The 12,918-nt window shown below is 39.9% G+C and overlaps 1 protein-coding gene across 1 annotated transcript in view; it reads right to left on the reverse strand.

Annotated features, from left to right (window-relative positions):
* LOC100947603 (protocadherin alpha-C2) overlaps positions 1-10,668 on the reverse strand; it is a 160,168-nt gene extending 149,500 nt beyond the window's left edge. Inside the window, exon 1 of the mRNA XM_023515788.1 lies at positions 8,275-10,668. Within this exon, the coding sequence (XP_023371556.1) occupies positions 8,275-10,668 (2,394 nt within the window). The remainder of the gene's footprint in view (positions 1-8,274) is intronic.
* Between the last annotated feature and the right edge of the window lie 2,250 nt (positions 10,669-12,918).

Genomic DNA, 12,918 nt, shown 5'->3' on the forward strand with positions numbered 1-12,918 from the left:
AAGGCATTCACAGCTCTCATAAGAATTTGCATATGAAAACAGCCCATACTCTGGTATAAAATAGAGATGAATATAAGGGACTAAATTACCAATTGTATAAATGCTCAGTAAGTACTATAGGAAGTTACTTATACAAGAGACACGCACATAACCTACTCCCAAGAAGACAAACAAATGGCTAACAAACACATGAAAAAAAATCATTATCATCCATAATCATCAGAGAAATGCAAATCAAACTACCTTGAGATATCATCTAGCCCCAGCAAGAATAACCCACATCACAAAGTCCCAAAACTGCAGACGCTGGCACAGGTGTGGAGAGAAAGGAACCCTTATATACTGTTGGTGGGATTGCAAAGTAATACAGCCTCTTAAGAAGGAAGTATGGAAAATCCTCAAAGAGCCAAAAGTAGACCTTCCATTTGATCTGTCAATTCTATTTCTAAGTATCTACCTAAAAGAAAAAAATTATTTTACCATAAGTACATTTGTACTTGGACTTTACATTAGGTAAACACAATGTATCTTAATTGTACCCTTATACTAATCTGAAATTTAAAAAAAAGAAATACTACATACTGAGGAGAGCTGAACAATCATATTTTTAGTCTCCACCCAGAGAAATATAAAGAACAACAAAGTTAACGAGTTAACATTACTGTTCTTTTCTGCAAAAGTTTTATAACCAATAGAAATAACGTACCATGCATAAAATAGCAATTGTAAGTGTTAGAATGGTGTTGATGTTTACTGAATGAGTATCAACTGAGTTAGTTTTCTCACCTAATATTTTTCAAATGCTATAGCAGCTCAGCGTCAGGAATTCAATCTCTCAACACAGGTTTAAATAAAACTGATTCATTGCCCAATAAATATCGGCTTAATGAACCTTTATGATAATTCTCACTAAGAAAGTCAAAAGATAGGGTGGCACCTGTGGCTCAAAGGAGTAGTGTGCCGACCCCATATGCCAGAGGTGGTGGGTTCGAACCCAGCCTTGGCCAAAAACTGCAAAAAAAAAAAAAATTAATTAATTAATTAAATAAAGTCAAAAGATAAAAGTCTGTTCTAAATTAAAGAAACAAAAATATAGGGCACATTTCTAGAAAAGAAATCTTAAAACTTAAAATGTACCATATGAAGTAATACAAATATCTTTCAAGAATAAATAAAAAATTATGTAAATATAAAATACAAGGAAAACCCACCTTCCCAGAGGAGTCCAAAGAAACAGATGGTTCCCCAACTCGATCTGCAGATCCAGGACACGGAGAAAGACCCGGGCTGAAAACCATTAGGTCTGTCTTGGAGGGACCCTCACCAGAGCACACCCTCTGTCGCCTCTGCTGCGAGTATGACCAACTTCCTATTTGGCTGGAGCTCATTACTGTGGGATTCCCAGCTCTACACTTGCCCTCAGTGGGCGGCGCTGAGCACCTAAGTGCCGTGTAAAGCAGCAGCGTGAGCACCAACAAACTGGACACAGCACAGATGGCAATGATCAGGTACACGTTGACATCCATCACCATGGCCTCTGGGCCCACAACCCCAGTAGACGCCAAAGAAGAAGCTTTCTGTCCCGGGCTGCTCTCCACCAGTGACACCAACACAGTGGCTGTGGCCATCAGTGCGGGCTCACCGTGGTCCTTCACAAGCACCAGCAGGCGCTGGAGCGACATGTCAGCATCATCAAGGGCACGTGTCGTGCTGATCTCTCCAGTGTACAGACCCACGCGGAATGGGCTGCGCACACTGCCAGTCACAGGCTTCAGCTCATAAGACAACCATGCATTGTAGCCTGAGTCAGAGTCCACCGCGCGCACCTTTGCCACCACGTGGCCCACCCCCACTGACCGCGACACCAGCTCAGTCAGTGCGTGGCCACTGCCACCAACGCGAGGTGTCAGCAGCTTAGGCGCATTGTCGTTCTCATCTACCACAAACACTTGCAGCGTCACGTTGCTGCCCAGCGGTGGCACGCCTGAGTCGCGCGCACTCACCTGGAACTGCAGCAGCTCCAGCTCCTCGTGGTCCAGAGGCTGAAGCGCGTACACCTTGCCGCTCTCCGCGTGCACCGACACGTAGCTCGACAGCACGCGCTCGCCCACCCGCCTCTCCACCAGTGAGTAGGACACCTGCGCATTCTCCTGCGCGTCCGCGTCCTGCGCCGACACTGTAAAGATGTGACAGCCCGGCGGATTGTTCTCCTTCACAAACACAGTGTACTCTGGATGCGCAAAAGCTGGCGCATTGTCGTTCACATCAGCCACCTCCACAAACACGCTGGCCGTGGCCCACAGTGAAGGTGAGCCCCCATCTCCAGCGGTCACCACCAACTCATAGAAGGAAATAGTCTCCCGATCCAGGACACCATCCAGCATCAATGAATAGTAATTCTTGAAGGTGGACACCAGCTTAAAGGGGACAGAAGGCGTCAAGGAGCATGTCACCTGTCCATTTGCACCTGCATCTAGGTCAGTCACGCTGACAAGGGCAATAACTGTCCCCATTTGTGCATCCTCCTTTACAGGAAGCCAGAGAGTTTTGACAGTCAGCTGTGGAGCATTGTCATTTTCATCCACAACTTCCACAAGAACTGTACAATGACCAGAGAGTGGTGGGAATCCTTTATCAATAGCCTGTACTCGAATCTTGTGGGCTTTACTTTCCTCAAAATCAATTAGTCCTATTACTGTAATTTCCCCAGTTATGGGATCTATGTGGAACTTGGCTTTCAGATTCAATGAAACATCACTTGAGAATGAATAAATAATGTCCTTATTCAAACCTTCGTCTAAATCTGAGGCATTGAGTTTGATTACCAATGTTCCATTAGGAACATTTTCTGGTAATTTCACTTTATAGAGTGTTCTGTCGAAAACTGGGGCATTATCATTGGCATCCAGCACTGTGATGAGTAGCTGAACAGTGCCAGTCAGTTCGGGTTTGCCCCCATCAGTGGCCATGACCAACAAATGAAGCTCTGGGGTTTCTTCTCTGTCTAAAGGCTTTCGTAATACAAGTCCAAGAGGTTTTACCTGCTCATCCTTGGTTGGTACGTCCAGCGAGAAATACTCATTGGGGCTCAGTCTGTAAGTGAGCATAGCGTTCTCCCCGATATCTGCATCGGTTGCGCCCTCTAGTGGAAACCGAGAATCAAGCAACCTGGATTCCGCGACGAAGAGGTTCTTTTGTGCAGCTGGGAACACAGGCGGGTTGTCGTTAATGTCCTTCACCTCCACCTCCACATGGAAAACCTGAAGCGGTCTGTCCACAATCACCTCCAGGTCGATATTGCACTCCGCACTCCGCCCGCACAGCTCCTCCCGGTCAATCCGAGAATTCACAAACAAAATTCCATTCTGCAGATTTACCTCCAGAAGGTCACCATGGCCTTTGAAATCCAACTGCAATGGGCGCTGCACCAAATCCGTCAGCTGCAGCTCCAGATCCTGCGCAATGCGGCTCACAAAGGTGCCGTGTTTGGCCTCTTCTAGGACCGAGTAGCGAAGCTGGCAGTTTCCTGCCTCCCAGACTGCTAGAATCAGAAACGAGAGCAGTAGATTCCTGGCCTCTGGGTCTCCTTGACCTGAGCACAACATTTCAAGTACTTGGTCTGTTTCTAATTTGTGAGAAATGCCTCAAAATTAAGAGAAATCCTTTGATTTCGTCAACCCCATCCTCCGGTGTTCGCCACTGTTCAGCACAAAAAGAATGGGGCGTCTTACCCCGTGGGAAAAAAGATGGCTGTATTTGTCTTGATTCAAAGAAAACTTCGCAGCAAAGAGTGACATCACGTGGCCCAAAGTGTAAGTACAAATTTCATGATAAAACATTTCTCCTTTATTCTGCAAAACTTTATTTCAGTCTCTGAATTTTTTAATTAATCATGACTAAAATAGAAGACCTCGTTTTCTTGCTAGAGGCATCTTAGCAAACTCATAGCCTCTAAAATGTAGTAGGACCTTGAATGTGGTGGCCTTAGGCTGGAGAAAACTTTCCACATAATTTTAAAATAATGTCAGGAATGAAGTGCTATTCACAATAAAAACAATCCATTCACTTAAAAAAAATACAAATTTTAGATGGGAAAATTCTTTTGTTCTGGAATTCAGAATCTCCCATATTGGATCCGTTTTGGATTCTGGTGTAAAATAACTCAATAACAATCACTATCCATAGTAAATCTAGAAACCTAGGAATCTACTAATGAAAACTTGCTCATTTCTGAAAAAAAGAAATCAAGAAAAATGAGTAGGCAATTATAGCAGGGTTTTCTTGGATAATTTTATGAATTGAAGATGTACAGAATATTTTACAAAAAGTAAGATTTGCTTTAAGGTCTTGCAATGGAGAGGAAATATCTTCTATTTTTCTCTTCATAATCTGTTTCCAGAAACATGTTGCATTCCTTCATCTATATAGTTTGATCCTTTACAAGTCTTATCATTTATGAATAAGCTCTTCTTTATAATCTAGTTTGTATTATGTTTTCATAATACATTTTATTAATAATTTCATTGTTGTTCATCCTAAGTACTTTGAGAAATTTCTGTTTTTAAAGTTATGTTTGGGACTCTTTTCCTGCCTAGATTTTACAGAGCTCTTGTGAGTTTTATTATTTTATTCCAAAGCGCAAGTAGATCAAATAAATCTATATCTATGCTAGATTTTACTGCTTCTCAAGTCTAAAGACAAAATCATGACAGTTTGTTGTGTCATTGATATTTCTGCACATCTGTCTTTTCTTTCATATTCTGATAACTGCCTAAGAGGTGCTTTTTACATGCTGCTATCCTTCATTATTGCCGTAGCTTCTTAGTTCATCTTCCCATTCAACCTTCTTGAAAAGGCCTTGAGTTACTTTTCTCAAAATATTTTGATAGCTCTCAATTAATTCTGAAGATAATCCAGACTCCTCGATCTGCTCAAAGTCACTAAATCTAGTACTAGAAATCAAGAGATTTTCCTTCATTACTTTTTCTGCCTTTATTCTATGCAAAATATGGAATAAATTCAAAAAATATATACACCATATATTTTAGCCAAAGTAGAATTTTCCATGTTTCCAGTCATATCAATGCCTTTTGTTGTCTTCAATTTTGCTTGTTTTCTCCTTCACAGAAATGTCCATTATTCTCAATATTCTCCCAGGGGAAATTTAGCCATTTAAAAACCACACTCTTTCAAGTGTTCCTTCAAAAAGTCAAATAGAAAGTGATTTTCTTTCAACTTCAACCTATTATTTACCTCCTTCATGCCTGTTATAATTATCTTCTCTTTCATTGTATGACTCATTCTTCATTTTTACTTCAAACTTTTGAAGCCAGAGGGTCTTGATAATTCAATATTTCTGAAGACTAATAACTATGGTCTTCCCTACTTGCTAGGAAAGTATACTTTAAAGTTATTATATAACACTGTGTAACTCTATACAAATGGTTTACTCTTTTTGAATTGGATGGTAACACAAATGCATTTTAAAACATCATCAAAATATTATTGTATACTTCTATTTAAGAAAAATACTGTTAGTAAAAAGAAACACACAAAGATTTCTGACATCTACTCCCCTTGAGGCATCTCAGGCAACTTGTAAATATGGGAAAGAGACCACTATTAACATAATAAGGTAGTCCAGACTTCCCTTGAGGGGACTTTAATCTTTGTAGATCCCTGTTTTTTTACATTCATGGTGATAATTTGACTTTACCAAACATATAAAAACTGACTTTTAGATTTTTTTTATTTTGCCACACAACGCCCAAAATATTGAGACATCCTGAGTTAACCTGAAAATAATTTTTCAAAAAATAATATTCACATACAATTAGATGAATATGGAAGACCATAATGACTTTCGGACATTTTAGGTTTTCTTTCTGCAATCATTCATTTATTTTCCTCTTGAAAATAATAATAACTAAGTTTTATTATATTCTTATCACTTGCCAGACTTTATTGTAAACAATTTATAAATACTAACTTGCTTGATTCTATGCAGCAAAACTCACATTTATCATGCATTAATGAAAACCAACAAACTGAATGTCAAGTACTTTACTAAAGGCTACACATAAAAAAAAATGGTAGAGGAGGAATTTGATCCAGGAAACTTTAGAACCCATAGTAATTAATGACTAACTTATGATGCATCTAAATTTAAGAAATAGTTAATAGCTAAAAGCATTACCATAGTTAGAACTGTGAAAAGTATTAACATATAAGAAATAGGTTTAGACTCGCTCACTGGGAAAAGCATATGAATATGAAATGTGAATATCAATTAGACAGTTGGAGGAACACAGAACTAAACTCATGGAAATGGTGAGTTATCAAATACAATGCAAGATAGTAGAAAGTACCCCTTTTGTCTATCTATGGTATTTTTAAAAAACAATTAAACATTTAGGAGGAAAACTCAGTACTAAGATTATACCTAAGAACAAGGTAGATATACACGGACTAGGAAATATAAGAGTAAAATTACTTTCACAAAGGAAAAACTTCACATTTTATTTAAACAGTATAATCAAGATAAGCACAGAAAAAAGACAAAAGCTCTTAAATTAAAATGTCTCATATTATATAATATGTTTTATAACAGCCAAATAAAATTCTAAACATTAACAGAGATTATGTAATTCTGCTTTTAGATTACTTTCAGTTGGGCAAGGGGGATATAATGTGATCATAAATGATTATACTACTGGATCATACTGATAAGATTAAAAACTATGTTAATAGCCAGTTATAAGAATACAGAGTCCCCAAAACTCTTCATTCCCTTTCACTAAGTTCTACCAATCTCCAAAAAGTAATACTCTTAAAATTTAATGAGTATTTAATATCAAAGCAGGTCGAACAGTCTTAAGAAGCAAATGTAAAAAGACAAGAAGAAGAACTAAAAGAAAAAAAGGTTGAAAGACAACAAAATTTTTGGACTTTTCAAAGATTTATTCCAGAATACTAAATGTTTCTACATGAACTAATCACCATAATCATCCTGGATACTCTGTGTACTGAAGATTTTTAAATTATAAATTCGGTCTGCAAGAATGGAATTACCATGTACAATTTTTCCGACCAAAGTATTTTTCTAAGTCATATATTAAATATCACCTTAATTTAAAATATTATTAACATTCCAACTCATGTACAAAAGACTGACATTACGATTAGAGTTTACCCAATACTTATCAGAGTAAAGGTGATTATTTTCTAAACATAGATGCTAAAAAAAATGTTAAATTGTTGACAAGACACCTGTAAAAAAAAAAAAATCATCTAAGTGTATAAAAATGTCTCCAAATAGCAAAATGTTCTAAATGAGACTGGACTAAAAGGAATATATTTGTTCCCTCCTCCTTTTATTTTAGCTGGTTCAGAATAAAATTAGGAAGACAATGAAAACTACGAAATTTTGGAAAGAAATTATTCTATACTTTATGAACTGCTTAGATCCACAACAGGGAAACACTAAAGATATTCTTGACTACCAGACACTAAAAAGGCAGATAAATGGACAAGCTGAGATCTAAAAGCAAATAAAAGTAGGCTGGGCGGGCGGGGTGGTGCAGTCTCTAATCCTAGCACTGTGGGAGGCCCAGGCGGATGGATCTCTGCAACTCAGCATTTTGAAACCAACCTAACCAAGAGCTAGACCCCAAGGCTACTAAAAATAGAAAAACTAGCCAGGCCTGTGGCAGGTGCCTCTAATCTAGGAGTTTGGGATTTCTGTGAGCCATGACACCACAGCACCCTACTAAGGGCAACAGAGTGAGACTGTCTCAAAACAAAAAAAAAAATACACATAAAACCAAATAAAGTGAATAAAAATAGATATGTATATAAGAACAAGATAATACCTGCATTTAAAACGTGAATTTTAAAGCATAGCACATAAAATAAGATTAAAATTTCAGAGGAAATCCTCCCTCCTCAAAAAAAGGCTTTGGAAGAATACATTTCTACAAAGCTCCAAATACACTGGATGTTATTGGAGTATTGTTAAGAGAAGACTGGACCAAAATCAATATTCAACACAATAGGAAACTATCCAATGATAACTGGAGTTTGAGAACAAACCAAATTTGTAGAGAATGGTTAATAATGTATTAAGGCTCTAAGAAATAAATTGCATGAGGTTTTTAAAAATTAAAACAATGTTTGAATATTGACTCTAAATATGCCCGAGAATGTGAAATACTTCAAAAGTAATTTTAGTTTCCACATATAGAATTCATAATTTCTAAATATAGATGGACTTACTTTAAGACCATGATCAACATTTAAATCTTGCTGGTCGCCTGCATCCCCTGATCCCAGAGTCGGTGGAAGGCTGGGGCTGAAGGCCATGAGGTCGGTCTTGGGCATCCCCTCTCCAGAGCACATCCCCTGCCTTCTCTGCGGCGAGTTTGACCAGCTCCCCACCGCGCCGGAGCACACCAGCCCGGGCTTGCCCCGCCCGCACGCGCCCTCGGTGGGAGGCGCCGAGCACCGCATCACCGTGTACAGCAGCAGCGTGAGCACCAACAAGCTGGACACTGCGCAAATGGCGATGATAAGGTACACGTTAACATCCACCAGCACCGCCTCCTGTCCTGCAGCGCTCGAAGATGCCCATGAAGAGGCCTTCGGCGCCTGACCATGCTCCACCAGGGACACCAGCACTGTGGCCGTGGCCGTCAGTGCTGGATCTCCATGGTCTTTCACCAGCACCAGTAGGTGCTGGCGCTGAGCGTCCTCCTCGTCCAAGGCGCGCGTGGTACAAATTTCGCCCGTGTACAGACCTACGCGGAACGGGCTGCGGGCATTGCCTTCTGTTGGCTCCAGCTCATATGACAACCACGCGTTGTAGCCAGAGTCCGAGTCCACCGCGCGCACCTTAGCCACCACGTGGCCCGCCCCCACTGACCGCGGCACCAGCTCAGTCACCATGTGGCCACTGCCACCAATCCGAGGTGTCAGCAGCTTGGGCGCATTGTCGTTCTCATCCAGCACGAACACCTGCAGCGTCACGTTGCTGCCCAGAGGTGGCACGCCTGCGTCGCGTGCGCTCACCTGGAACTGCAGCAGCTCCAGCTCCTCGTGGTCCAGAGGCTGCAGCGCGTACACCTTGCCGCTCTCTGCGTGCACCGACACGTAGCTCGACAGCGCGCGCTCACCCACCCGCCTCTCCACCAGTGAGTAGGACACCAGCGCGTTCTCCTGAGCGTCTGTGTCCTGCGCGGACACAGTGAAGATGTGGCAGCCCGGCAGATTGTTCTCCTTCACGAACACGGTGTACTCGGGCTGTGCAAAGACTGGCGCATTGTCATTCACGTCGGTCACCTCCACTGACACGCTGGCCGTGGCCCACAGTGAAGGCGAGCCACCATCCCGCGCCGTCACCACCAACTCATAAGCTGACACACTCTCACGATCCAAGGGGCTGTCCAGCACCAGTGAATAGTAATTCTTGAAGGTGGACACCAGCTTGAAGGGAATGTCGGGCGTCAGGGAGCACATAACCTGCCCGTTGGCACCGGAATCAAGGTCATTCACACTGATTAGGGCAATGACAGTGCCAAATTGGGCATCCTCTCTGACAGGCAAGGATAAGGAAGTCAATGCAATCTGGGGAGCATTATCATTTTTATCCAAAACTCGTATTAAAACTGTGCAATGACCTACCATTGGAGGGTGGCCTTTGTCCGTCGCGTCAACACGGATTTTGTATAAATTTACTTGTTCAAAATCCAAATTACCTTGAATTACTATTTCTCCAGTATTTGCATCTATGCTAAATTGGTCAATAATCATGGTTGGAACAAGCCTATTAAAAGAATATGAAATTGCCGCATTTGCACCTTCATCGCGATCAGAAGCATTCAATCTGATAACTGTTGTTCCATTTTCCGCGTTTTCAAATATTCTTACTTCATATTCAGACTGTTCAAAAGTAGGAGCATTATCGTTCACATCCAGCACGGTGACCAGCAGCTGAACGGTGCCTGTAAGGTCAGGTTTGCCTCCATCAGTGGCTGTCAGGAATAAGCTGTGTGCTGTAGCGGCCTCTCTGTCCAAGGGTTTCCTTAATACGAGCTCAACCAGTTTATTTTCCTCGTTCTTTGCTTTTACATCTAATGTGAAGTAGTCATTAGAGCTAAGGCTGTAGGTTAAAACCGCGTTAGCGCCAATATCTGCATCCGACGCGCCCTCTAGCGGAAACCGAGAGTCTGGCATTCTAGATTCTGAAACAAACAGCTTTTGTTCTTTTAATGGGAACAGAGGCGGGTTGTCATTTATGTCCTTCACCTCCACCTCCACATGGAAAACCTGAAGCGGCCTGTCCACAATCACCTCCAGGTGGATGCTGCACTCCGCGCTCCGCCCGCACAGCTCCTCCCGGTCAATCCGAGAATTCACAAACAAAATGCCATTCTGCAGATTTACCTCTAGAAGGTCTCCACCTCCTTTGGACACTACTCGGAAAAGGCGCGGCACCAGCTCCACCAGTTCCAACCCCAGATCCTGCGCGATGCGTCCCACGAAGGTGCCGTGTTTGGCCTCCTCCGGGATGGAGTAGTGAAGCTGGCCGCTCCCAGCCTCCCAGAATGCAAGGAGCAGAAGAGAGAGCAGCGAGCGCCGGGATCCCGGGTTTCGTTGCCAGGAACACACCATGTTAAGTACTAGTTTCCTGTCAGAAAATCTTGTCTTAGTTTGAAGATGAACTACTGTATTTTCTGGAGTCTTTTAATCCAATTCCGCGGCATCTGCCATTGTTCGGCTTTTAGAGACAGATACTGTCAGAGGGACGGCTTTGGAGCTCGGCTACCCAGAATTTCTTGGTAGACAGCGACATCCTGTGGCTTCCACAGGTAATGATAACATGAATTTATCTCCTCAGTACGTCGGTTCTTTCTTTTACGAAGTATTTTCTTTCCCTTTATCATACTTTAATAGAACATCTTTAACTTTATCAAATGGAGAGGCATTATACCGTCTTGCTACTTACAATAATTTAGTTTCATCTAGTTACCTCTTTCTTCGAAGGAAAGGAGTTTCTTCCTAGTATTTTTAAAATTGGTATCAATTAGCAATAAATTTAAATACGATCTAGATATGTCGTGGATATCAGAAGTCATGGATATCCTTCCATGGATGTGGAAAGAATACGGTCGCCGGAAATAGTGATATATATTACTCTTAGATGAGCATATAATTGTCACTTTTCTATATTTTATCTTCTTGTAGATTATTGTTAAATTTATGCTTTTCTTTATTCAATGTCAAATATTGTAAAGTTTTACTTACTAATGAAAAAATATAAATGCATATTCTTTACAGTATTTCTTGATATCTCTGCCACTTGCCCAAATAGCTCTCTCACTTAAAATACTTTCCTTCAGATATTTCTCTGCCACAACACGCCCTAGCAATATTTCTACCTTTGGCTTCTTTGTTAGGTCTTCTTTCTGCTGCTAAAAAATAGAGATATTTTCCAAAGGCATGCCTTTGGCTGTATTTTTTCTCTATCCTTTTTTAAGTGTTTCTATTTCTATACCTTCAATTTAGCTTATTATTTGAAGTATTCTTAAATCTATATCTCCAAACTCCTATTTTCATTTTCTACATGACATTTTTACCATTATACCCTAAAATCAGCTAGAAAACAAGTTGACCAAAATCAAAATAATATATGATTAATAATCACCCCAAATCAAAATCTTTTTAAAATCACAATTCTTTACCATGGTCATCTACAAACATACTATGCATATTTTTATGACTTCTTTTTCTTGCCTACCATATTTAAAGTTTGCATACATCTCAGTTCTCCTTTCATATACCATAATTTCATTAATATGTGATAATTTCATGAGTACAGCTTTCATTGGATGGCAGTAAAATCTATATTGAGTCTGTCTTTCTATTGACCAACTGTTAGGACTTTAGATTCACATCTGGGAGATATTATACATGAATATGAGACAATCCTCTCAGTAACCACCTTCTAATATGCATTATATTTTACAGAAATATGTTGTCTCTCCCTCAACACACTCTTTGTTCAAAATTTTCCCTCTATGATGTCATCTTTCTCTGTCAAAGTCCACCTTTTGAGGTACATTCTCTATATATTCATCATGAATGTCTACATAATAGGTGATTAAACGTTCCTTTGAATTTCTACAAAATCTTTACAAAAAACAAGAAGAAAATAAAGGTATTTTATGGGAAACTACTTAAATTTGTCCTCACATTTTTCAAATACCATTTCTGTAGTTGATTCTAAAGAATAGCAAATTTTTTGCAAAGAAAATGGCATTACTCAATACCTCTGTGAGGGACTTTTTACCAACAGGAAAAAAAATTCCATAGCCAGGACAAAAGTCAAAGAGTTTGAACATCTGAAAACTATTTTAGCTTTTAAAAAAAAGTAATGAGGACTGGTGAATATAGATTACTAAGGAAAATACTCTATCAATATCTAGCATTTTCCAAGATAAATGGGATTTTTAAAAATTCTTTAAAATATGCTATGAAGATTTTATGAACAATGTATGCATGTAAGCATAAAAGAAAATAAGTAAAGCAAGAAAAACAATTATAATTACCATCACTGAAAGTCTAGAATAATTATAAATCTTTTCCCAAAACTAAGTATTATTTCAAAAGGAGCTGCAATTTGGTCTGTTTATGGTGAATGTGAATTTACTTCTCACTAGTAAATAATTCTATTGATCATTAAACAAGTTCTTGAGTTTTGTTGAAAACAAAAAAAAGCAAGATATCCAAAAATAAAATTTCTAAAGAACCAAATTATTTGTAAATTTTTAAAAGGTGGCATCACAGCTCACAGCAACATCAAACTCTTGGGCTTAAGCAATTCTCTTGACTCAACCTCCCAAGTAGCTAGACTACAAGTGC

Source organism: Otolemur garnettii, unplaced genomic scaffold (genome assembly GCF_000181295.1).
Source record: "Otolemur garnettii isolate 467f Iridium unplaced genomic scaffold, OtoGar3 scaffold00003, whole genome shotgun sequence".
Classification (NCBI taxonomy): domain Eukaryota; kingdom Metazoa; phylum Chordata; class Mammalia; order Primates; family Galagidae; genus Otolemur; species Otolemur garnettii.